The sequence below is a fragment of the Salvia miltiorrhiza genome, chromosome 1 (assembly GCF_028751815.1).
Source record: "Salvia miltiorrhiza cultivar Shanhuang (shh) chromosome 1, IMPLAD_Smil_shh, whole genome shotgun sequence".
Taxonomy (NCBI): Eukaryota; Viridiplantae; Streptophyta; class Magnoliopsida; order Lamiales; family Lamiaceae; genus Salvia; species Salvia miltiorrhiza.
In genome coordinates this window covers 30,445,260-30,470,954 of record NC_080387.1, presented here as the reverse complement: position 1 = coordinate 30,470,954, position 25,695 = coordinate 30,445,260, and the positions used below count along the sequence as shown (strand labels likewise).

General features: G+C 32.5%; 3 protein-coding genes and 1 long non-coding RNA gene across 9 annotated transcripts; 3 read left to right on the top strand and 1 right to left on the bottom strand.

Moving 5' to 3' along the window:
* Nucleotides 1–502: 502 nt before the first annotated feature.
* LOC131019594 (serine/threonine-protein kinase D6PKL2-like) lies at nt 503–2,366 on the top strand. Its single transcript, XM_057948177.1, has 2 exons — nt 503–1,198; nt 1,429–2,366. Exons 1-2 carry the CDS (start codon nt 849–851, stop codon nt 2,237–2,239), a joined length of 1,161 nt encoding a protein of 386 aa, XP_057804160.1. The 5' UTR covers nt 503–848; the 3' UTR covers nt 2,240–2,366.
* Nucleotides 2,367–3,121: 755 nt separating this feature from the next.
* On the top strand, nt 3,122–5,799 carry LOC131019584 (histidine-containing phosphotransfer protein 2-like). Of its 2 annotated transcripts, XM_057948159.1 has the most exons (7): nt 3,122–3,221; nt 3,424–3,501; nt 4,245–4,375; nt 4,475–4,543; nt 4,721–4,792; nt 5,312–5,384; nt 5,561–5,799. In XM_057948159.1, exons 2-7 carry the CDS (start codon nt 3,427–3,429, stop codon nt 5,594–5,596), a joined length of 456 nt encoding a protein of 151 aa, XP_057804142.1. In that variant the 5' UTR covers nt 3,122–3,221; nt 3,424–3,426; the 3' UTR covers nt 5,597–5,799. The 2 variants fall into 2 exon arrangements, with proteins under 2 accessions (XP_057804142.1, XP_057804150.1); XM_057948167.1 differs by lacking the exon at nt 5,561–5,799 and having other exon boundaries at nt 4,475–4,548; nt 5,312–5,372.
* Nucleotides 5,800–5,981: 182 nt separating this feature from the next.
* On the bottom strand, nt 5,982–13,141 carry LOC131019554 (transcription factor TFIIIB component B''). Of its 5 annotated transcripts, none has more exons than XM_057948142.1 (15): nt 12,783–13,100; nt 11,749–11,817; nt 11,500–11,661; nt 11,264–11,371; nt 10,966–11,135; nt 10,833–10,875; nt 10,429–10,745; nt 9,934–10,354; nt 9,759–9,859; nt 9,554–9,591; nt 8,724–8,913; nt 8,093–8,237; nt 7,851–7,966; nt 7,571–7,753; nt 5,982–6,223 (listed from the first exon to the last, which is right to left on the bottom strand). In XM_057948142.1, exons 2-14 carry the CDS (start codon nt 11,804–11,806, stop codon nt 7,574–7,576), a joined length of 2,049 nt encoding a protein of 682 aa, XP_057804125.1. In that variant the 5' UTR covers nt 11,807–11,817; nt 12,783–13,100; the 3' UTR covers nt 5,982–6,223; nt 7,571–7,573. The 5 variants fall into 5 exon arrangements, with proteins under 5 accessions (XP_057804125.1, XP_057804119.1, XP_057804130.1 ...); XM_057948136.1 differs by lacking the exon at nt 5,982–6,223 and adding an exon at nt 7,336–7,467 and having other exon boundaries at nt 7,566–7,753; XM_057948147.1 differs by lacking the exon at nt 5,982–6,223 and adding an exon at nt 7,336–7,467.
* Nucleotides 13,142–21,897: 8,756 nt separating this feature from the next.
* LOC131019548 (uncharacterized) lies at nt 21,898–25,269 on the top strand. The gene is made up of 3 exons (XR_009100331.1): nt 21,898–22,321; nt 24,358–24,422; nt 25,009–25,269. It is a non-coding gene; the product is annotated as an uncharacterized LOC131019548 (long non-coding RNA).
* Nucleotides 25,270–25,695: the final 426 nt, after the last annotated feature.

The window sequence follows — 25,695 nt, the reverse complement described above, 5'->3', positions numbered from 1 at the left end:
CTTTTGTTTATGAGATGTCTTGAGTTCAATCACCTTTCTTGCGGTTATTTTTCCCACCTTTATGTGGTGAATGTATCAACTATAAATCTTGTACAATTCTTTTTTTTATGAGGTTTGGCCCTCAATTAGCTCTCTTGTGTTATTGATGGGTTGCTAGATTTCTTCTTTTTCCTTTTCTTCTATAAAATTTTAATTCAGCATCCCTAGACTTATGCTACCAAACACTTTTTAAAATACAAACTACAAACTCATGAATTTCATGTCGAATATGTATGAATTGTAAATTTGAGAATTTGTGCTCTTCAAATTCGAACCCAAAATAATAAATTTATCTAATAAAGTGATGAATTCACCGTAAATTTTCATGATATGATGGTTAAAAATGATTCTTAATCTATATTTTAAAATAGAATTTTATTTTAGCTCATCCCTATTGTGATATGTATAAAATAATGTGCTGTTTATGTAATCAAAATACAAAATACGAGCAACACAATAAATGAAATCGAATATTCTGTAAGATTTTGTGAAATTCGAACATCAAATTAAATTTAAGGTAATAATCAATTCCTGCTGTTGTTTTCAACAGCAATTCTCAATTGATAGCAATATAGTTTACATTAATTCGGAGTGGAAGCATTCGGCAACATCGATATTGGAAAACGAATTAGTTAAATAAAACAAATAATTTAAGGGCATGTTGGGGCCTAGCTAGCCGGCATAACGACCCAGCCTACCTTACTGCCGGCCCAAAAAACACTCCCCACCATGCTCCCTTAGCTTCTTCTCTCATGAAATGAGTATTTATATATGAATACGATCTTCCCTCTTTCTCCATATTCACCAAAATGGATATGCACACGAAGAAGCTGGTGCTGGAGGACTTGTACTTGATGCAACGCCTAGGAAGCGGCGACATCGGCAGCGTGTATCTGGTGGAGCTCAAGGCCAAACCAGGCTGCTATTTTGCGGCTAAGCTGATGGATAAAGAGGAGTTGGCTTATAGGAACAAAGAGTGTAGGGCTGCCGTGGAGAGGGAAATACTTGAAATCTTGGACCACCCATTTTGCCCCACCCTCCATGCAACCTTGGACTCTCCTAACTGGTTGTGTTTCTTGACTGACTTTTGTCCCGGCGGCGACCTCCACCTTCTCCGCCAACGACAACCGGACAAAAGGTTCCATCAAGATGCTGTCCGGTTAGTACTTCTGGTATAATTCAATTTTTAAGTGAGTTTGAAATAATTAATGTTGCATTATCTATCAAGAAATATATAGTTTAAAATCTACTATAAGATTTTGTAGTAGGTAGCATATGGTCCCATATTGTAGACTTTGTAAAGTAATACAAATAAGTATGTCCATATATAACCAATTGCACATCATGATGATGAGTATAGCGAACAATAATGTGATTTTGGTTATTCAGGTTCTATGCATCTGAAGTGGTGGCGGCTCTAGAGTACTTGCACATGTTAGGTATAGTTTATCGCGATCTGAAACCTGAAAATGTTCTTGTGAGATCGGACGGTCATATCATGTTGACCGACTTTGACCTCTCCCTAAAATGTGATCATTCAACATCGACGGCGCAGCTTGTATATGATCCAAGATCTCACGGCCGCGTGGTAGCTAATACTTCAACACGATTTTCGATCTCATCATGCATGCTGCCCCGTTGCATCGTTCCACGTGTCTCGTGCCTCTACCAAAGACGACACAAGTGGAAAACCTCCCCAATGAAAAACAGAGGAGGCGGGTATCACGGAACCCTAAAAGTCGTGGCGGAACCGATCGACGCCCGATCAATGTCGTTCGTCGGGACCCACGAGTACCTAGCCCCGGAGATCGTCTCCGGCGAGGGGCATGGAAATGCTGTGGATTGGTGGACATTAGGAGTATTTATATACGAACTCTTCTATGGGGTGACACCTTTCCGTGGGAAGCACCATGAGTTCACTATGGCTAACATTGTGGCTCATGGGCTCGAGTTCCCTAGCGAGCCAGTGGTTGCAGCCAGTGCAAAGGATTTGATGACCCAACTATTGAACAAGGATCCAACTAAGAGAATGGGGTCCACATTGGGGGCTACGGCAATCAAGCATCATCCATTCTTTGAAGGGGTAAATTGGGCACTTTTGAGATGCACAAAACCACCATTTATTCCAAAATCTTTTCATGCTACGGAATTTGTTTCATCTAATTCTCATCATGCTGATGGAAATATAGATTGCTATTAGAAAAACCCAGGTCGCTATTAGATTTTGTGATTTCCATTATTATTTTCATGAGAAAATTAATAAGTATCCTACTTTGATTATAAGGAAAAATTCATTGTATTAGTGTATTATTATGTGTCCGATGGCTTGCTAATTTCCAAATTTAGTTATATATTTGGTCATTTAATTAATTATATCAAGCGTAATTAATGATTTTTGACGCTTTGAAAGCGTGTACGCATACACACTAAACAAGCTTCATAGTTAAGAAGGAAAATTATTAAATAAAGGAAAAATATAGCATGCAGTTTGAACTAATTAGTTTTATTCGATTGCAGTAATTAATTTTATTTAATTGAACTAATCAATTAAACACCTCATAGAACAAAAATTGCAATTCGAATTGACAAAATTGGACGCCACAAAATCAGGCATATAGCCTTCATGGCCATTTCTCAATGTCATATGTTGGGAATCTAGATATAATCTTGGTGATAAAAAAAATTCTTTGTCTGCTGTTAAATTACCTTGTTCCAAAAAGTTTTGTAATTTTGGGTATGCGTATCATTTGAAAATTTCAGAATTTATTTGAAAATTCTGCAATAATAATAATAATAATAATAATAATAATAATAATAATAATAATAATAATAATAATAATAATAATAATAATAATAATAATAATAATAATAATAATAATAATAATAATAATAATAATGGTTTCCTCAAAAGAAAATTTCAGAATTTTTGTGAAAATTTTAGAAATATTTTTTACCAAGTAGTGTCAATCGAATCTAAGGAACAAAAAAGGAAAAAGGAAATAAACAAAGGGAACAATGCGACACAAAAATATTTCAAATCTATATATAATTTATGCGTCAAATCAAACCCTCCCAAAGGGTCAAAACTTTGACGAACTCCAAACTATCAAACAAATAAAAAAGCAAAAGGTTGTGCCGCAAAATCTAAAAAAAATTCATCAGAATTTGGCGCTGCTGAAAACGTGAGTGAATCATCACTTTTTGTCTAATTCTCTCATACTTTCTGCACCTTAATGTCCCCACAGATTCATGCATGCCGCTCTATATATATATATTTGTCTAACTTTTTTGTATATATAATTTTGATGTAATAGTGTATATATACATGCACTTATTGATTTTCACCTAAATTTGTGTGTTCGTGCGTGTTTTCTCTTCTAAAAGAGCATGGATTACAGGAGCATGGATACAGAAGCACTTGACCGAATGCTGCTTGATAGCATTCATGAACTCGAACAACAAGTAATTTTGTTTTTCAAAGTTTTGATATCTTGTATTTGTTTCCAAATTTACTTCTATCTTTTTGGTTGAATTTGTCTACTTCTTATATATTTATCCGACTTAATCTTTTGTTACGGAATTGAAGGCTGATTGATTTGAACCTAGAGAGTTCGAGTAATTGAATAAAAATGAATGATTAGCTAAAACACAAGTAATGTAATATTGGAATAAGTTTTCAATGATTTATGTTGATCTTTTTTATGACTAATTATATGAAATCGTGAAGGTTTATTTTATGAGATTTAATAACTCAGATTTGATTTCATTTTTTGTACTAGTTCTATATTCCTTGTAAGATATATTGGGCTTAAATCTAACAATAATGTTACTTAATTCGTTTTTTGTTGATTGCTCCAGCAGAAATTGTTTTTATTTGTATGTGTATATATCCATATCGCAGGCTCAGAGATATAGCATGTTGAATGGTAGGAATGATAGTTTCCAAACACCATTATACACTGGATTTCTTAAATATTTCTTGGACCATGTCAACTTGCAAAAGCGCAACCAATTTAGCACATATTTAATACATGTTTGAGATGTCGTTGATCTCGTTATAGTTAAGTTCCTCGTATCATGTTCATACACAGATACACTAGATATCTAAGATTTAATGTACATTAGATTTTTAATAAATATATTGTTTTTTCTCTATCGTTTACTTTTGCCATGGATTGTGACTTATATATACTTGATCTTCGTAGAAATTGGTGGATCACCATTTCCGACAATGCCATTCATTGAAAGAGGACAATGGTTTGTCATTTTTCTTGGACCTCATTCTCATTTTTCTCAATGATGCTGAAGCAACAATGAGTGAAATGGCAGAGATTATGTATGTTCTTCCCAAGATAATGTTTGTTGGAAGTTTTTGTTTTATGTTTTTAGGTGGAAATTTGATTTGTGAATTTTCATTTTCCTCGCTTGTAATTAGGTATCAAGAAGTTGTGGACTTCAATAAAATATATTCATATTATATCAAGCTTAAAGGAAGTTCTGCATGGTATTGTAAGACCTTTGTATTTCTCCTCTAAAGCAATATTTATATAAGCTTTGATTTAATGCTTGGTATGAAGTGTATCGTTCTTTGACAACAATGTTTTTACTTTACAAATCAATCAAGATATCTTTTCAGAGAATTATTGAGGCTTATGTCATGTTCTTGTGTTATTCCTTACAGCTTTGGTGCTTGTCGAATTAAAGCTGCGTGCTCTAATTTACGCCATGCTATTGACAATAAATCCAAAGAAGGGTACGATGGTTTCGTATTGATAGTTATTCTTATGCTCATTTTCTTCTATAACTGCATATAATTTTCTTCAGTTATAACTTTGAAACATGGAAATATTAATATCTTCTTGATACTTTTTTAAAACTTCTATATGAAGGGGAAAAACAGCATTGGGTAGCTATTTCACAAATGCCATCTACAGACCTATATATGTTACTCATATTCTAGAAGCTTCATACATATATACTTAGGTGTTATGTTTGCATCTTAGAATATGTGGGCAACTCTGCATGTATATAAACAAATATTAATAAATCATAATTTTTGTTTGTTCACTAATGAGCTGCTTAAGAATTTCAGTTTTTGATATTTAAACTCATTTTTTTCCATTTCAAAACACTATGTTCCTCAATCTTTTATCCAATTGAATTTATTCGAAGATTCTTGAGATCATACATGATTATGAATCTTACACTTGCAACATTAGGATCTTATATTGTATCTAGTTAAGGATTCTTTCTCATGATTTCGATTTCACAGGTGTTTGGAGGCACTAAGTCTTATGAAAGATGAACACAAGAATCTGCATGACCAGTTGAATAGCATTATCAAGGTGTGATCAATAATAAGATTTAATTACTTTTGTGGTTGTTTGTTGTGAGAAATGATCTTTATACGGTAATCAAACTAAGAATGTTTTATAATTTCCTGATCTTGATATCATTAGCTTTCTTATGCACAACTTATAAACTTTTACGAACTTTAATTTTGATTTCATGTCCATCACAGATTGAGGAGGAACTTTTTTCTAGAGCTATGGGATAGGAGCAACGGCCATGCTTATCCATGGAGTGTATGCAAGAATATATATATATATATATAGCATAAGCAACACTTTTCTTTCTAACTTTATACTTATTTTCTTTTTTTAGCCTCTAAGTATATAATCTTGAAATTATTACAGCAAATCGTCCCAACATTGTACACTCCATTACATTTGGCTGTTTTATTGAAGGAAATGAAACAACTTGTTGACTTGCATATATCATTTTGATTGCAATCACAAATACTAACACATAGGAAACTCTGCAAGGAAAACAAGATTGCACGGTTTTCTCATGTCGAACAATTTTCTGAAGATTCCATTACACTCATCAGAATCTACTTCCACATTTTCCGCAACCAACATATGTAGTTGAGGTTGATCATTGATAAGCTTATTCCTAGGCTGCTGAAAATCGAAGGGGTGAATCTTTAGGTGATAAGTGAGCAACACATCTCCGCTAGGTAAAGCCTTTTTGGCTTGAAAATGGAAACCTGTCATTTTAGAGTAGTGTTGCATGAAGTTCTTGCCATTGATGAGTTGATCTTGAAGAACTTTGAAGCAAGCATTGGCATGTTACGCTGTAAGGCTAAATCTCTTGCGAACTCTATCCCAGCCGACTCCCGTTACTGCAAGTATGCACTGATGAAAATTAATATTAATTGGAATATAAGATACCTTAACCGAGATGAACTTGATCACCATCCCCTTCTACGTCTCATCAATGAACATCATGAACTAGAATTGGTGCACAAGTAATTGAACAGAGTTTCTAGCCTTTTGAGTTTTAAAGCAATCTCCACACTCTTACTAAAGCTATGAACTGTGTGTCACTTGTTTCATTTGGTTTAAAAAGTTGATATTGGAAACAAGTATTATAGAGTTGAGGTATTGTGATTTGTGGGAGCACAGCACAGTCTCTGTAGACTCTAGTAATTAGCTTTGTTTCTTGTAAATGATATTTTACCATTTATTGCTTTTGATGTATTTTAGTCCTTTTCTCTCTTTTTCCATGTGGTAATGTTTGAAGCATGTATGATACAATAAGACTATTCTTTTTGTTTTTCTCATCCCTTTTTCTGAGGTGAAGTGCAGAAATCTAATGGACATTTTCACGAAAATAAATATTTAGAGCACAAATCAAATGGTATAGTCATTAGCCCAAGGGAACATCTCCAAACTTTAGTAGCTAAATAACTAAATTTATGATTCAAATTCCACTGTTTCCCTCCCTGAAATGAAAAAAAAATGGCATCGTCATTATCAAAACGTTTGTAGCTTTTTTACTCGGGTTGAGACGTTTTGAGAATTGCAACGCCCACACTTTGCACAATAATAATCTTATCATTGTAAATTATATAACTATAAACTCGAGACGAGTGTTTACAACATATCTTCATGCGTCACTCAGTCTATGTCATCAGTTTTATTTGTTTCTTAATAATCTACTCAATCAAACCAGTTCATTTTTACATAAAACTATAGAAAATGACTCGCTTTAATAAAGTAGAGAGGTGTCTTTATTGAGACTACTCAGCAAAATAAATAAACTAAAATAGAAAAGCAAAAGTGAAGAAAAAGTTAGTGGTTTTTTTAATGAGATTAATAGGCACTAATGTCTAGACTTAATATAGTCCACATATGAACTCTAATAATAAAAAAATCATATTAACAACCATTTTAAAAATAGTTTCTAATTCCAATGAGTGGATATAGGATCATAAGTCGCAAGTCTATAATATTCTACTTGTCAACTCAAATTTAATATAAAGGATATAAAACCTTTCCCTCCACTGGCCTGGTGGTTTTGAGACCAAATTACATTGTCCAAGTCCTATGTTAGAATCCCAGTTAGATGCAAAATCTAACACGACTGCCTGACGCAAAATTGCAGTAAATTAACCAATATTGTATGAACGTGACAAAAATCAATTTCACTATACTGAAAAAGCTTGCATCATAAATGTTTACCCAACTGTTTACATGTCACTCTTATACTGGCTCCATAACAGCATTTCATCTTCTTCATTCTCCTCCTCCTCCACCACCACCTCCTCCTTCTCCGTCTCCGGCTTAGCAGCAGTTTGAACCTCGGTGAAGTTATTTGCTGCGTCCCCATTCTCCTCTTCCTCAACATGTTCGTGTTTTCCACCATCATCCTTTATAGTGAATTGCAAAGGGATAAGAGAATGTATATTAACAACAATAGAAAAGTTTTGGTACATATGATGTGAATTGGTATAACAGCAAACATACATCGGCATCGGACGCCTCCTCATCAGGACCCCCTTCGGTGCTTGTGCAATCTTCCAACTCTTCTTGCTCTCTTATTTTATTTAAATTCTCTATCACCTTTCCAAAATAGGAAAGATCTGCAAGATGACGATTTACCAACAGTTAGACTGAATGATTGATTATCAAAATATCCAACAAGTATCTTTTGTTCTAAAATACATTACTGTTCTTCCTATTTTAAGTAGATTAAAACAGAAGCTCACCTTTGCCGCGGTTAGTCAAGGCTTCACGAAGCCTCAGTGGGTACTGCCGTTCTTCCTTTTTGTATTTGTTCCTTATTTGTTCCCGGCTACGGCCAGGAAAAAGCTGTGCTATCATAGAAAAGTCGGTCCCAAACTGCTGCACGGCCTGCCAAATAGATTAGAAACAAAAAATTAAGAATCAGTTGGGACTTCAATATGAACTGATACTAACCAAAGAGGATTTGGTTCACAGGGAGAATAATTAGAGTTTTATTCCCATCAATTGTTCACTTATCTACCACTCAATCAGTGATTCAGTGGCGTGCATTTCTCTTAGATAATCACCATGCACTCACTATAAAGGGTCTTCTAAAAAATGCTAATTACTTTGGAAGAGGTAAGTTTTCTTCCGCCATTATAATTATCTCAATGACTAATTCAGGATATTGAATATTTTCCATATTGTCTCATCTCAACCAATCATGATCATTACTTTTGACAACTAAAAGAGGCAAGCTAACAGCACATAAACTAGTCAGTGACAGCATGATCATTGACCACAACCTTTCTTTTGTCATCGCCACTCATTATGGAAGCAGAAACGGAATTTTTCCATTCCAGTCGAATTACGCATAAGTAGAAGGAAACATACCTCATAAAATAGTTCAGTATCCTGTTTTGACCATCTCACTCTGGGTGTCTTTTCCATTCTAGACTGATAATTGAAATATTCTGTGGTATCTTCAGCAATAGGGCCATCTTCTTCATCATTATTATACTGTCCAGCCGGGTCATTATAATATTGTCCAGCTGGTTCATTATTATAATCTGAATTACCAGTACTGCAAAGAAACAAAAAACCAGAACCTTATGTTACTCCCCTCAAAATATAATGTAAGATAGTATTATATAGTGCTCAAAATAAAATATACATCTAGGAAAAATAAATTTTAAGGTGGAAAGGAAAGGACAAATATACCTACAAGCATATTTTAACCGAAAAATCATCTTTGTATGTTCATAAAAGAAAAAAAATGATCAACAGTGAACATAATGAGAAATTTACATCAGCCCTCATCTTTTAAAAGTCACTGGTCCTGGATTAAACTGTTTAACTATCAAACAACTTTCTTAATGCAATCCACTAAGATATAACAAAATGGTACATCCTAGACAGCATGGTTCAGAAGCGCACAAACTACCCAAGCCCAGACCAGATGCTACAGAAAATATTATAAAAAACTAAATAAACCAAAATGAGAGCATTGCTCACCCTTTCTGTTTTATTCTCCACCAACCTGTAGATTGTTTTATCAAACAATTGTTCATGTACAATTTATTCTGCTAACATACATAAAATCATCTTAATGGTCAAGAGTAAATTCTAGTACAATTTAAATATAAAATTAGACACTTTTACCCACCCAGGAATGCCAACATTCACCAACATATTTTTTACAGTAACCAAAGAGATGATACTACCTTTGGTGTGTTGCAGGTGCAGTAGCCTGTCCTGTTTTCTGCATAATTTGAATGATTAAATATATCAACTGACGGTTGTATCAGGAAACAATGGCGAAGTAACAATGAAAACTCTAATTTACACTGTACTGAAAGAATATTGCATCCACTAAAAGTAGTAAGATTTAGGCTATCAATAAAACAAATTTGATGCAACAACACATACCATCTGCTTCTCCCTGTGCTCTGCAAGGAGAATCAAATCCCTAAAAGAAACCTCTCGAGGGTCAAATTCTTCTTCAGGAATGTTGAGCAAATTCTTATCCACTACATTGAAACGTTTCTGGTCAGTACATTAATCTGGAATCAAACTAAATGCAACTGGGAACATTGAAACTCACAAATCCGTCTCCGCTGAGTGGAGTGAGAGAACTTTTTCTTCTTTGCACGTGTCTCCTGTTCTGATGCCTCCTTGGCCTTCTTGTTCTTTCTAGGTGGTTTGTCTTTATCATTCTCAGTTTTCTTTGACTTCCGCTTCGAGTTTTTCTTTTGTGATTCACTTTCTACCTGAGGTTGCTCATTATTTAAGTTTTCTTCATCTATTGCAGAACTGAAAGGACGCTCTTCACAATTCTCCCCACTGGCAAGGGTTTCATCCCCATCCTCATCTACTAATTCACAGAAACTTGTATCCCTTTTCCTTGGGCGTAGTGATCTACTAGTTCCATTCTCCTGACTCGATGTGGAAGGTTTCTGCTGATGGAGATTAGGATCGGACGCAGCATTGGTTTTACTATTTCTGGTCTTTGCTCGACGAGAAGCCTAATAACATGCAAAATAACAATTTAGCTGCAGAAACCATGTAAACAGAACAACTTATAGAACAAAAAACTTACTAGTTTAGCAGGAATTTCAGGCAACCCCTCCATATGGGTAAATGAATCTGATTGAGGCACCTCCTTCAGATTCATAGACTCTTCATCCAAAGGAAGTTCAGATGTCGATTCAGTGGGTAAAGTATGAGTGAATCCCGGTGATGAAAGATCAACAGCATCATCATTTTGTGATGTAGGGATAAAATTATTTTCTGCAGAATCTGGTTGAAGTGAACCAGCTTGAAAATCAAGTGAGTAGGAAGTAGAGTTGCTTGGTTCATACATGTTTTTTTGCATTTGCAGATTTGGCCCAGGCTGAAATTTTCCTGTTCCCTGTTCTACACAATATCGAAAATAGTACATCTGACTGTTTGGATTAATTACTAATAAAGCTTGTAAAGCCGGTACTATAAAATTCAATATACCAGATTTAGTGGTTAACTCGGTCATATTTATAGAATCCATCCCCTGAAATTACAATTAGACCTCAAATCAGATGATGCAAGTTTAAGTCAGTGGTTGGGAAACAACACAAACACTAAACCCCTGGCCCGTTACCTCTATTACTCCTCTACCGTCTATGTCATCATGTACATCAGCACTTGAAACTATACGCTCACCAGCAGCTAAGGCATCTACCTCTGCTGCCACGTCAGAATCTTTAGTAACATCAGCCACCTTACATGTATTGGTAGAGTCTGATTTGTCATTTGGCACAGCATCCGAACCTGAAAGCACATGAGGGAAGAACCAATACTTGAACATCCATCTATCTTTAACCATGATAACTGTACAACAAGACAAACACATTTTTAGGTGATTAAATACTGCCACACTCAACTAAGAAAATTCTAACCATGCTCCAATAGCTCTGCATTCATAATAGGTTGACTCAACTCTCTAGGTGCAGAATCAATGGTTTGGCCTGCCCGTTTTGCATTGTCAGTAGGCAGAACATTCGAACCTGAAATCACAATAGTATGCATCTATCTTTTTTATTAAAATAAATGAAAGGCAAATAATTTTTGCCACTGTTAAGACTAAGATATGTTACCAAATAACTACTGTGCAAACAGCCATGAAAATACTAACATTGCTCCAACGGCTTCACAGTGTGGATAGGTTCACTTGAGTCAAGCGGTGCAGAATGAACAGTTTGGACTGACAGTGAGGTAGCAACTGAACTTTTTGCTGAGACCTTCCTCTGTGGTTGGAACTTTGGCTTGGGACGAAACTTTCCTACTACCCTAGCTGCTTAGGGAATAGGAATGTAATATCATCAATAACATTGCATAAAAAGCCACATTTAGAAACAGGGGACCGCAAAACTCAACATCTTACCATTCTTCACTGGTTCATCACCAAATATATCATCAAATGGATCGAAATCATCAGCCATTGCAAAATATCCTGAATCAAACAATTTCTTAGTTACAACCAAGAGACAACCTAATTTCGTTCTTGATTCATGGTCATATAACTGACACTATTCACAGAGGTAGGGGTTGGGTTACAATTTCATTAGTTTTCCTATGATTAAAGAACTCACATTTATGCAATTCTTACTCAATAAGAAATTATAGAGAAATTAGATTTAGATTTTAAGTATTTAGAATTAAAAAAGAAATTACTGAAATTAAATCGGTAAATTCGGGTATACTCGATCGGGTATCAGGTAATACCCGACATCCGATAGTTTAAGAACCCAACCCCGACCTCCATCCGAATCCTGAAAAATTCAAGTATCGAGTACCCTATATTTGACCGGGTATCGAGTCGGGTCAAGTATACCCGATATCAAAAACTGAAATTCCCACGCCTACACGTGAGTATTACTCTATATCTATATCTATATCTATATAAATATAAAAGTCAAGTGCAGCCATGTTTTGGCCATTTTCCCGCCAATAAAGTGTGAACTTATACTGTTTTGTGTAATTTGTAAAATGTTGGCTGAACTTTGTCTCTTGGTTAATAACCATTGTTCATATTAACAACTCAAAAAATAAACGAATCTGCTTTGTTTGAGCTTGAAGAAAGAAGTTCCCGTTTCATTTTTTAGAAAAAGATTAGGTGATGAAATTTTGTATATAGAATCAACTCAAATATATTCTGACATTCACTTTCAAAGATGATGAGCACATCTTTTACCAATGCATAACATTCCATATAAAGAGCTATCCATATAACTACCTGAATATCTATGTTTCCACATATCATAGTAGCTCTCATCTATATATCTATAAAAGCCAACTTCATCATTCATCGAAGTAAAGTTTATTCTTGAAAGAGTAACAAGTTTGCCCCAAATTACAGCGGAAAAAGAAAATTCAAAAATTGAACTTCTAAAACACAGAAATAGCATGCCGGCTTACCAACAATACCGGAAATTGGGCTTTGGAAACTGCTGCTACTGCAGATTCAGCGGTCGGAGACGCCGAGGCCGAAGGAGGCGGGGGCGGGGCGACAGGGAAGGCTAGGCGAGGGCGGTGGCGCGGCGCAGTCGCGCACTGCTGCTTGCAGAGCTGGGACGGAGCGGGGGTTTTGAGAGAGAGAAATTGGATAGAGAGATGAGGGTGGTCGTCGTGGTGGTCGACGGCGAAGAGACGCCGGATCTTAGGAAGGGCGAGAACCGGTGCGTGAGAGAGTGGAATCGAGAGATACAGGATACAAAAGAAAAGAAAAGGGAAAAATGAAAAAGAAAAAGAAAAAGATTTTATTGGGTTGATAAATTGGGCTGGCTTACTTGATACTTCCTCCTTTCATCCAAGTTTTTAGTGTTCATATTTCATTTTTTCATCCTTCTAAATTTTAGTATTCGTTTTTAATTTTAGTAAAAATATATGAGACTTTTGCTCCAATTTAATTATATTTTAATATTCATTTTTATTTTTAATAAAATTAAATAGGACCCTTGCTTCAGTTTAATCATTTTAACATCACATAAAATGTGAGACTTTTATTCTACTCACAACACATAATCATTTTATTAAAATTCATATTATTTTTAAATGAATATTAAAAACTGTGGCGGAAGGAGTAACTAATTAGGCTTATTTAATTATGTTGGGTCTTTATTCCTTTATTCTCTTCCATCCAATTATTGAACTAATGGGCTTATTTGTATTGAGCTAATTTGTATAAAATTTTTATAAAACGATGGCTCTTAAAAAGATAAAGAGTTTTTAAGAAGGGGTAATTCTTTATGACGATGAAGCGCAGTCGTTGGTAAGACGCTTCCCCTCCAACCAATAGGTCGGGGGTTCGAGTCACCTTAGGAGCTAGAGTGTGAGTGAGTTTTTTCCTTTCTTTGATTGTAACAAATTTTTTTTTTTTAAAAAAAGAAAGGGTAATTCTTTATAGTCATTATTTAAAATAATAATTAAAATTTTATTCATTGCTCTCATTTTACTCTTTATAGTCACTATTTAAAATAATAATTAAAATTATATCTGTATTTTATCCTATATTTAAATATGAAGGCTATGAAAAGTAAAATGAGGATTATGATTTATGAATAGAATCACTCTTTAAGAAATTTGACATAAGAAAAAAATTATGTTTAGTTTTTATTATGATGAATAATATAGTTACAGATAATTTAAGATTTAGAGAGAAAGAAGATTGTTCGTGGAGAAAGATATATGTAGTGTGAATAAAATAGTGTACGTAGTTAGAAAAATATTGAGAAAAATATAAATGTGTAGATAGATCGAGATATATATATATATATATATATATATATATATATATATAGAAAGAGGATCGTGTGAGAATGACATATTTTTGTGACACCTAAGAACTAATCCTAGCCATTCATTTTGTGAATCCAACGGCTGACAGATTAATACACTTTCAGCCTCTAAATTTGGCGTTAAAGGGTAATTATGTATTTCCTCAATTCACACCATCCGTTACTTTCCTTATTTCATGCAAATAATATCCCATAATTATGGTATTTTAGATTTTGGTCAAACAAACATATCTTTGATTACCCAACTATCATGCATTCTCATTATCACGACTGGAGATTCAGTGTTATCATTATTCCATATCCCATTATCACTCAATCTTCTTGTTCGAGTTTTATGCTTCTTGAATTCCATATCCACTATTCATAAGCCATCATACTTTCATATATATTTATCTCTCATGAACAATGTTTTGAGTTTTATTCATTACCTTTTTTGTGGTTTGAACAATTTTGACATTACATTTTATTCATGACTGTATTATATATATAAAAAAAATTATTCATGACTGTATTATATTATGAACATGCATTTTTCAATCAATGAACATATTTTTTGAACTTGTATGTTTTCACATGAATAAGGCTTGAAAGTTGATAGGGCTTGTTCACATGAATATTGTCATGTTCAATGTATGTTTTTCGTGTGAACATAATGTCACATTCATGTGTGTTGTTCATTAATGACCGCATTGTTCATGTATGTTTTCACATGAATAAAACGAATGAACATTTACTCATTACCTTAGTTTTTGGTTTGAACAGTTTTGACCTTAACTTTTATTCATGACCGTATTAAATTATGAACATACATTTTCCAATCAATAACATATTTTTTGTTCATGTATGTTTTCCACATATTCAACAATCAAAGCTAAGCTATCGTACAGAGCCCCCAGAGTAGTTCTTGTGTTCAACTTCGAAAACTTGCCATCATCAACATTGTCTGCTTCTCTGGCCTACACCCCATGCGTTTGCATTTTATATTATTTGGATTCTTCGGTATTGGTTTGTGTTTCCCTCTACCAATGGTTACCTTGTCGTTTCCTTCCACATTTTCACATTTTGAACAAGCTTTGGGGGTTCATTGACTGTCATTCATGTGAATATCACAACATATTCAGTATACATTTAACGATATGCAATGATGAATGCACTCTTATTAAATCGTACATGTTTTTGCTATACCATTTCCCTTCTCTTTTCTTGTGTAGCGTCTATGCTTGGATGATGAACCTTTCTCTAATGTTTGAGATGAAATAATAAAATATAACATTAATATAAGGGCGTGATAATCATTAAAAAAGTATAAATATAAATCATTAATCCATGTTCATGAATAAATATAACAACTACGTGGAAAAAAAATTATGTTCATGAGCAACCACATTTGCAGGTAATTTGATCAGATTTAACTTCTTAGTAAATATTTTTTGTTACATGAATATCATCTACGATAAATGCATTAAAATACTCATGAGTAATCTAAGTATAAACTGGACATGCTAATATAAGAATAATACTCACGTGAACAAAGCAATAAGATATTAATGAACAAATTGACATCGGTATGAACAAGGCTTAAATCTACATGAACAATCAACTTAGTACACGCATATGGTATAAAAGTCAAATGAACATCAACATGAACAAGGCTTAAATCTACATGAACAATCTCCTTTACTACATGCATATGGAATAAAAGTCATAACTGATGCAGTAATGAACAATAATAAAAAATTAATGAACTACTGAACATCAACATGAACAGTAATGAGTACGCGAACAACAATGTTATACACGTTGAACATAAAAACTATTAACATGAATAACCCTAGGAGTAGAATTTTTTGAAATATTCAAAGTGGTGTACTAATAGTATCTCAGTATTCAAACAAACCAGAAATTTTTTTTTCAAAAAAAAAATCACTTTTGTTACCAAAAAGTTCAGATGTATTCTTTTCAATGAACCCCGACACAGTCCTCATCTACACAATAAAATATGATATTATTCATAATTAGATAAACTTGCTCATAATATAATGGGGATTTGACGAATATAAAAAAATGAGAAAATCTAGATAGATAGAATAAACTCGTTGGAATTCACAGAAGATCTCCGAAAACCACATAATAAACTCGTCGTCGGAATATGCACGCCGGAAATCACACAAAATCGAAGGTTTTCAAAAATATTCGTCGCTTTGCCGGAAATCAAAGGTTTGTTCAAAGGCTTTACGATTAAAAGAAAAAGAAATACATACACAGACAAAACAAAAATCTAATATTTGTTCGATGGTAGCGATGGTCAGCGGGTGTTCATCGAACTCCTCATAATCTCAATGAAAACAAAAAAGTAGATGAAACAAAAAAATTAAACAAGAATATGATGCTCACCTTGTTCGATGGTGGTGATGTTCAGCAGACTCCATCAGACTTGAATGACCGAAACTCTTGAACTCTTGCTTGACCGTAGATGAACAAGCTTTTACTCACCTCTGTTTTACTCGGTGATGGAAGCCCAAAAGTGACAGAAGGTAATAAGTGAAAATGGCGGTGGAAAGATGCTATATTCACTCATCAATTGATTTCTCTTCCATTTAGTCAACGTGGTAAATTAGGGAAATGCACAAATCTTTAATTGCACTCGGTTATTTGTCTTCAATGTAATACCCTAACTGCCCTTATTCACACAAATCGGCAGAATCTAAATTAAACGGTAATATAAATTATAACTATAATCTATTAATGTCATCCGTTAGATTAACAATAATCAAGGGTCTAAGATGATTCTTAGGTGTCACAAAATTCTAAATTCTCATATGATACTAACCCTATATATATATATATATATATATATATATATATATATATATATATATTTGGAGAGAACTACATTATTTGTGAGAACGGGAGAACCATCAAATCTAATGCATCCACTGTAAAAATTAATGCATTCGCTGTTAAAATTAATGCACTAAAAAAATTTTAAAAAAATGCTCCCTTCAGGATTCGAACCCAGGATCTGCATTCATCCAACAAGATGATGCATCCACCGTAGATCTTGATGATCGAATGGCTGAAAATGGTTCTCCGGTCTTCTTTTATTTATGGTTCTTTCCTGAACCTCTCCCTATATATATATATATATATATATATATATATATATATATTATCATTTTGTCAAATTTCAAATTTTTCATAAGAATTGTTAAATCAACTTAATAAAAAAAATGCTAAACCAATAGGTTTTTTATGAAAGATATTTTTATGGACTAAATTATGATATATTAGTATATTCTAATAACCTAATTAATTAGTTATTAGTTGGACTATTGGACTAATTAATTGGAGACAACAGAAAAGTCCGGCCTATTAACCCTAGGGTTACAGGCGGTTATATTCCTATAAGTATAGGAATATATTTCTTTTGTCATACACGTGAAAACACAAGAGAGAAAACACTTAGAGCACTATAGTATTCAATCAGGATTTCATAGCTTTCTGTAATTGAAACTTGCACTTGTCATTGTTCCTGCATCGAGTCTACATACACGTGGATACCTCTAGTAGTGGATTCAACTGCAGGAAACGTCACGATCGTTCTACCGCACAACAAGTAAGTTATTCTAACTATTGTGTGTTTTATCTCTACACATGAATATAATTATAAATCTAGATCTTATCCTTGATTGTATTTCCGCTGCGTATCATTAGATAATATCAAATATTTCCAACATTTTATGCAAATTAATATGACTATTCTGGTTTCATATTAAACTTAAACTATTATTAATCTATTTAAGAATGTGTTTCATAATTTGTGTCAAAAAAGCATGTGTTTATAATTTAACTAGATTTGCCCAAAGGGCGATGCACGATAGTAGTTATAATTAAAATTATGTATATATATATATATTATTAAATTATAAAAAATATAAATATAACACATAGTTAATTTTAAAAGAGTTAAATGCACGTAAATTCATGAACTTTTGACAAAATCCATTTTTAATATGAATTTTCAAAATTTTATTTTTATACATAAATTTTAGGACCAATTCAATTTTAACAACAAATTAAGGTTCATATACGATGTTGTTTTATTTATCTACGGGTAATTTAAAAGCCACGTCAGTGCCACATGTGTTTTTAATTCGCCAAAGATGTATTCAGTGTATAAAAATGAGTTTTTAAAAGTTCGTGTTAAAAATAGGTTTTGACCAAAGTTCTTCAATTTATATGCATTTAACCCATTTTAAAATGTGTACTTTTGTACGACATTCATAGTTGTACTATAAAAAAATAGAATAGTACACTAACAATATATATATATATATATATGATTAAATTATAAAACAAAATATAAATATAACACATAGTTAATTTTAAAAGAGTTAAATGCACGTGTGTGTGTGTGTATATATATATATATATATATATATATATATGCATAGTTGTACTATAAAAAAATAGAGTAGTACACTAACAACATAAAATTTTTAATATTTCATAAAATTATTTTTTAAAGACAAACATTTACAAATTGGTAGAATAATCACAATTAATATTTTTTAAAAGTCATAGCTTTTATATATATATTAGATTTAGATAATCTGTTAATCAACAATACATGAATAATCTATTAGTTTAGGCTAAGACTAAATATGGTATTTGCTAAAATTGTAGATGCATTACTCATTTAGTGAATCAATCAATTATAAGGTCATTTATAAATATATAATATAATATCGAAATAACTTCCATTAATACTACATATACTTATAATTTTTTTAGAGCAAACATATTTTTTAATTTTAAATAGTAAGTGTTAAATTTTTTATAATTTATTTATCTTTATATTCGTAATAAAAATTTATTTAAATTATTGTTAATAATGATAATTAATTGTACTGTAAGTGCACGCCCCAGAATGTCAAAAATGAACTATTTTCTTTAGTCGAATGGAGTATTATTTATTTTGAAACAAAAATATAAGCATAAATTTTAATCTCCCTTTCTTATAACCTTAATAATTTTATTTTGAGTTCCATTGTATTTTTTATATTTTCATTTATTTTCTTTTTTTGTTTTCCGAACTCATCACTTGATGAGAATCATGAGATCATTACTAATTTGCTTAGAATGTCAAACTTTGTTTATATAAATATGTATATCATCACATTACATAATAGATAATCATTAATTTTACATTTATTTATGAATAATAAAAGCAACATGGTAATAAATTAACCAAATATAACATATAATAAAATAGTAATATTATTATAACATAATTAATAAAGTGGAAATTATTACATATAGCTATTTTTCATAAAAATGTAAGTTTTATAGCCCTAGTTTATAATACATAAGTTATATAACCATTTTAGGCTTAAAAGACAAAAGACGTTATAGATTTTTAAGCCTAAAATGGCTATATAACTTATGTATTGGAAACTGAGGCTATAAAACTTATGTTATTTTAAAATGGGGCTATAAATATGACACTAATAAAGCCGTGGCCTAATTAATGACAGTTACTGTTTAATTATTGTTGGCAGTTTTTCAAACAATAATTTTATCGTTTTTAATTGAATTTATTTACAAAATTACCATTCAAAATCAATTTGAAATTGGAAGTTACCTTTTTAATATAGTATAGATGAATATATAAATAATATAAAAGTTATTTCTGAAAAAAATATATAAACATTAGTTTATTTCGAATTGGTACAATGTATATATATTTAAAAGAGAATTATAATGTTGGTAGTTCATTCGAATCTTTATATATATAAAAAGCAAAGTAAATGTAATTTAATTCAATTTTAAATTGAAATTGGAAAAAAATAAAAAGTCAAAAGTCAAAAATCAAATTCAACTAGTACACTCGCCCGTGCGATGCACGGCGAATATAGCTTTGCATCAAAATTAAACGATGTAGTGTGTGTACCGACTAAGCGATTAGGGGTTAATGTCTAAAACCGAAGGTCTTGGGTTTGAGCCCCTGTGGCGCGACCTTTAATTTTTTTTTATTTAATCATGTTAATTTATACATAAAAAAATTAAATGATGTATCAAATAAACAAATAAAATATTAAATATAGTTAGAATATAAGTAAATGTATATTATTTTTTCTTAAAAAAATAAAATAATCTACATCAATTACTCAGTAAAGATCCTTAATTTTATTTTATAATTTTCAAAAGTATCATTTTTAATTTTTCACCTATTTAATGGAAAACTTTGTTTTCTCCCCTAAAATTATAGAATAAACACATCATTCAAATTAAAAGAAACGAAGAAATAATTAAAAAAAATATTCACATCAATATATGGAGTATATTTTTAAAACATGAGCTAATCATGCATAAGATTATTTTTTCTAAGTTAGCTCATTACCTACGTCATCTTATTAGAAAATATTCAATTGATGAGTAGGAAAATAAATTATATCATTAGAATTTTTTAGAATACTAATAAAAGAATTGAATAATTATTTGATGCCAAAAAACAAATCCCAATAAAACTGAAATATATCATTTTGCTTTGGCTTTCTCCTTCAAACATACTTATTTAAATACATTTCTAAAATCAATTTTTTGCTAAAAATGTATAATTTCAAAGTTTATAAAATTTTATTGATTATAATTTTGAACATGGTATATAAACGTATATTTATAATTATTTGTAAACTATTTAAATTATTTATAATGGCAATTGACATCACACATTATTATTATATAGTAATTAAATACCTTCATTCCTATTTTCGTTTTCTCCTAATACTTATATCTAATCAAATTTGTTGCAGCAAAAAGAGTTTCTATCTATTACTTTGATTTCTTTAATTACTTCTTGTCATTTTCTCTCATCAGCTTCATTCATCTCACTTTCTCTCAATTTAATACTTCGATTCTTAATTTATTTAGTTAGATGCTAATTTTAAACGTAAATGACATTGTTTTAATATGCCCAAATTAACATTGTATTTTTTATTTTTATTTTACTTGAATTGACATTGTGTTAGTAATCGACAAATATGGTACGGGATTTCATATAGTATTTCAGCACAAATTTGACCAAAAAATAAGCGAAATATGGTACGTAGGATTTCATATAGTACTTCAGCACAAAATTTGACCAAAAAATTATCGAATATGCAAAATAAAATATATATAATTGTCATATCCCAGTTTTTAATCACTGATTAAAGACTTAATAATTAGGGTTCGGCATCCATTAATAATAAAACTGATTTGATTTATCTGATGTGATTTAATTGTTATATATGTGTTTTGATGTGCTTAATTCTTATTGTTATTTAAATCCATTTGAGATTTAAAGGATCTTTATAAATATGGTGCACAAGTTTAATTAGTGGTTTGAGCATATTTATATGAGCCACATGGATTTTTTTTTTAGTGGGCATGAAGTCATGAAATTCCCTTTAAATGGAATATTAAGTTTTATAAAGTGTTTTACCTCAATGATTTTAATTGTGATTTTTTTTAAATGAAATCATGAGTTTATTTAAAATTGACTTCATATCTTAACCACTTGTTTTCTTAATTTGTTCATTCCACGTCCACCCACTTGATTCATTTTATTTAATTATTTCCATCATTTCCAAGCTTTACAACCTTTTACTCACAACCAAATCTCATTCATATCTTCCTAATTAGACCAACAACTAGTACAAAGAAAAGAAAATGTGGAACCCTACCACTACACTTCTTTCTTCTGCTCCACCTAACTTTATACCTTTCTGACTAAGCACTGCCCCTACTTTAGTTAATAAATTCCAAAGTATTCTGCCATCCTTTAACTTTATACCTTTCTGACTAAGCACTGCCCCTACTTTAGTTAATAAATTCCAAAGTATTCTGCCATCCTTCATCTTCAAAGTCTTAGCTTTCTCATTAAGCTAATCCCTACTTTCTCTCCCTAACATCACTTTCCCTATCCCCATTCACAGTTGTTCCAAAAACAAGGAAAGAGATTCCAAGTCCAGTTCCAAAATTTCAAATCAAGAAGGTAGGTAATTAAATGTCTTACTCTTCATTAATCTTCCAGTTCCAATTCCAAAATTTCATTCTTACTTTTTGATCAACAAATTGCAGAATCGAACTATTGCCAACACCACCCCTCATATCGAGGTTACTCCAATTTCTCCCCACTTCATCTTGTTAATTTCGATTCAAGCATCAAAGAACAGAAGAATACGCACGCACACATGTTAATATATTTTCTAAGCTATTACATTTACAAGGTTTGATTTTGCTAAGAAAATGATAAATGAATGATTGAAAGAACAGATTTCTAAACAAAACCCTAGCTTTGCTATACTTGTGAATCTGGACTGAATTTGGGGGTTCTTGTACTCTGTCTTGTATGTGTGTCCGGGAACGGAGTGATGGGGGTGAGAGCAGCCGGCGGCTGCTCATGGCCGGCGACGGCTAGGCGGTTGTCCTGCCAAAACGAGAGAGAGGAGGGTAGAGAGAGAGAGATGGTTAGGGCTCTGTGTAAAAAAAAAAAAAAAAAAAAAAAAGAAGAGAAGGGAGAACAGGGGAGGGGAAAGAGAGATAAAGAAGGGAGGGTGGAGACTTAACTTCCGGCGACGTTGAACGGCGGCGGCGAAACTGCCGATTGTCTCCGATCTGCCAAAAAGGGGAAAGAGAAGAGGGTTTTCAGCTTTTAATTAAAATGAAGAAGGTGGTAGGAGAAAATGGAAAGTAGAGAGGGGGTTAGAGTTTACCTGCTTCACGGCGGCGGCACCACGGTGGTTGCTTCGCCGGAGGTCGAGAGAGGGAGAGGGAGAACAGGGGCAGCGGCGGCGCACCGCGGTGGTTGCGTCTGCCGCCTTGTCTCGGCAGTCTAGAAAGAGGAGAGATACCGAAGAAGGGAGAGCCGCGCCGCTCGCCGGCGGCGACGGCGCAGTTGAACGACAAGCGGCGGCGGACAGACGTGAGAGAGGCGAGAGAGAGAGTGTTGTGTGTGCTGAGTGTGTGTATTTGTGTGATATGTGTGTGTTATGTGATTTACATGTGTAAAATAGGATTAGGGTTAGCCCTTGGGCTAAGCCCATTTGGTTTATTAATTGGGCTCATGTTTTATTTAGTTTGGGCTTCTTATTTAATTTGTTGGGCCGATTTTATTTAAGTTTAATCATGCTGGGCCCAGTTTGTTTTAAAAGCTGATGGGTTTTTGATTTAAATTAATTGGGCCCAATTTTTATTAATTTTGGGTTGTTAATTGATTAATAAAGCCTACGAATTTTGGCCTTATTTCTTTTAAAAATGTTTGAATTTTCACTAAATTATTTTTGTGAATTTAAATCTCTTGATTTAAATTTTAATATTTAAAGTTGGGATTATTTATTCTAAATGAAGTCCATTCTATTATTTAAATTATTAATGGACTTTAAAGCAAATATTTTGGGATTAAGCCCCATTTATTATATGATAAAATTATTTTCAAAGCTTACGAGTATGGATTTTTTTTTAAATGGTTAAAATGTTTTATTTCATCTCAATGGATTTTAAAATGTTTTATTATTTATAAATGAATAATGGAATTTCTTATTTATTTACATAAAAAAAATGAAATGTATAGAATATTATAAATATGGTTTCTTTTAAAAGAAAAAGGATTAAATTATTTTATGAGTAATTCCATTATAATGGAATTAAAATGTCCTATTAGAATGGCTTCATGTTTTAAAAAAATATTGAGACTATTTATGTGGAATTGTGTTATAGAATGATTAAGTATATGATTTACTTTATCAAATGAGCTTGGGATTTAATTGAGATATTAAATTGCTAAGCATATGTTTATAAATGATTTATTTATTTAAGTGATGAAAATGTGCGAAGTATGAGAAAGCATGATTTATAATGATTAAATTTTTAGGGTAATAATATATAGCTTGTTCTTAATTGATGGAGTACTTGACTAAATGACGGGTGTAGAAGGAAGTTATGGATTATGTACATGTTGATGTTCGAACAATTGGGTTCGAACCTATATGATAGTTACATGATAAGTGATTACATTTTATTGATTGAATGAAACGAGATTAATATGGATGCTGCTAGAACCCTAAAACTTTAAAAGATACCCTAGGCACGTAGAATTAGACTTTGTCTTATGACAATTTCTTCACGAACTTATCGACTCTTCATCAATGAAGGTCCGGGCGACAGAAAGTGAAGCAGAAGAAGAAACGACTCCACGCCAGCTTTAAGAACAATTGAGGTGGGCATTATTTTATTATTACGTATATAGAGATCCCCTGCGTGACGTAGGCCTCATATGCGAATATATATGCATGATATGTTTTGACTATTTATTCAGTTCTTATAAAATGCTTATATGTTCAATGCCCTTTATGAAAATGAAAATGTTATGAAAATGAAATGTTTATGAAATGATTGACTGCCAAAATGTTTATGTTTTTATATGTATCCTATCTGTGTTGGTTCGCCAACTTTAAAGGAAATCCAATTGGGATCCTATGCTAGACAAAGGTCGCTAGCTAGGGTTAACGTGTACACTCATGGAGACCGCGAGTCGCTTGCGACCGGTCTTGGCGTCCGTGGTAAGGAGGCCTCCTTCCCGGCGCGTGATAGAAAGGGCAGATATGGATCATATAGACTGAAAATGGGATGCATCCACCTTTATGAAAATGAACGAAATGTTTTAGTAAGCGCAGGTCATTTATGAAAACCCCTGTGTGTTACTGTTATGGCAGTTCAATTTATATATGTATGCATGTTGTATTTTCGGCTTATGTCACTGAGTATTTTTATACTCAGCCCTGCATGTATTTCTAAATGTGCAGGTTGAGCAGGCGATGGAATGGATCGGTGTTGAGCGGATTTCCCTTTTGATGTTTATGTAATGAAACCTTGAGTATGCATCTCCATATGCATAACTCACACGTTTTTCCGCTGCAAACACTCTGAATTTGTTATCGTATTGTGGAACTTATTACTCCTTCATTTTGTTTAACTTTCATTTGGGGTTTAGTCATTATGGCTGGCTCATTTGTTAATTACCCAAGTGGTTATATATATATATATATATACCACTAGTTTGTTGTTATTAATGTTGGTTATTTAGTAAATCCCTTTTAAATTTCCATTTCTTATTGTTCACCCAAGTCATAACCCCGGTTAACCCGTCATTGGGATAGTGGGCTGTGACAGAGTGGTATCAGAGCAGTTCGTTTGCTCTGGCCCTAGAAACCATTTTCTAAAAAGTCATGTCTAGATTGATTCACTTGACATATGTGGGATCATACGACACCGCTCAACACTCCATTGCATCGTGCTCAATCAAGGAAAAAGGTAACTGCAGTTACAATGTTTTAAAGATGTTATTATTCTAAACTGTTTCATGAAAATGTTTATGTAAAGAGCATGCTATGATGAAATGTTGAATGTTTTGCCTTTCATGGCATATCATTGCAGTTATGATGTTATGATAAGAGAAGAATGATAGAGAATTGACACATGCTTTCCCCAGA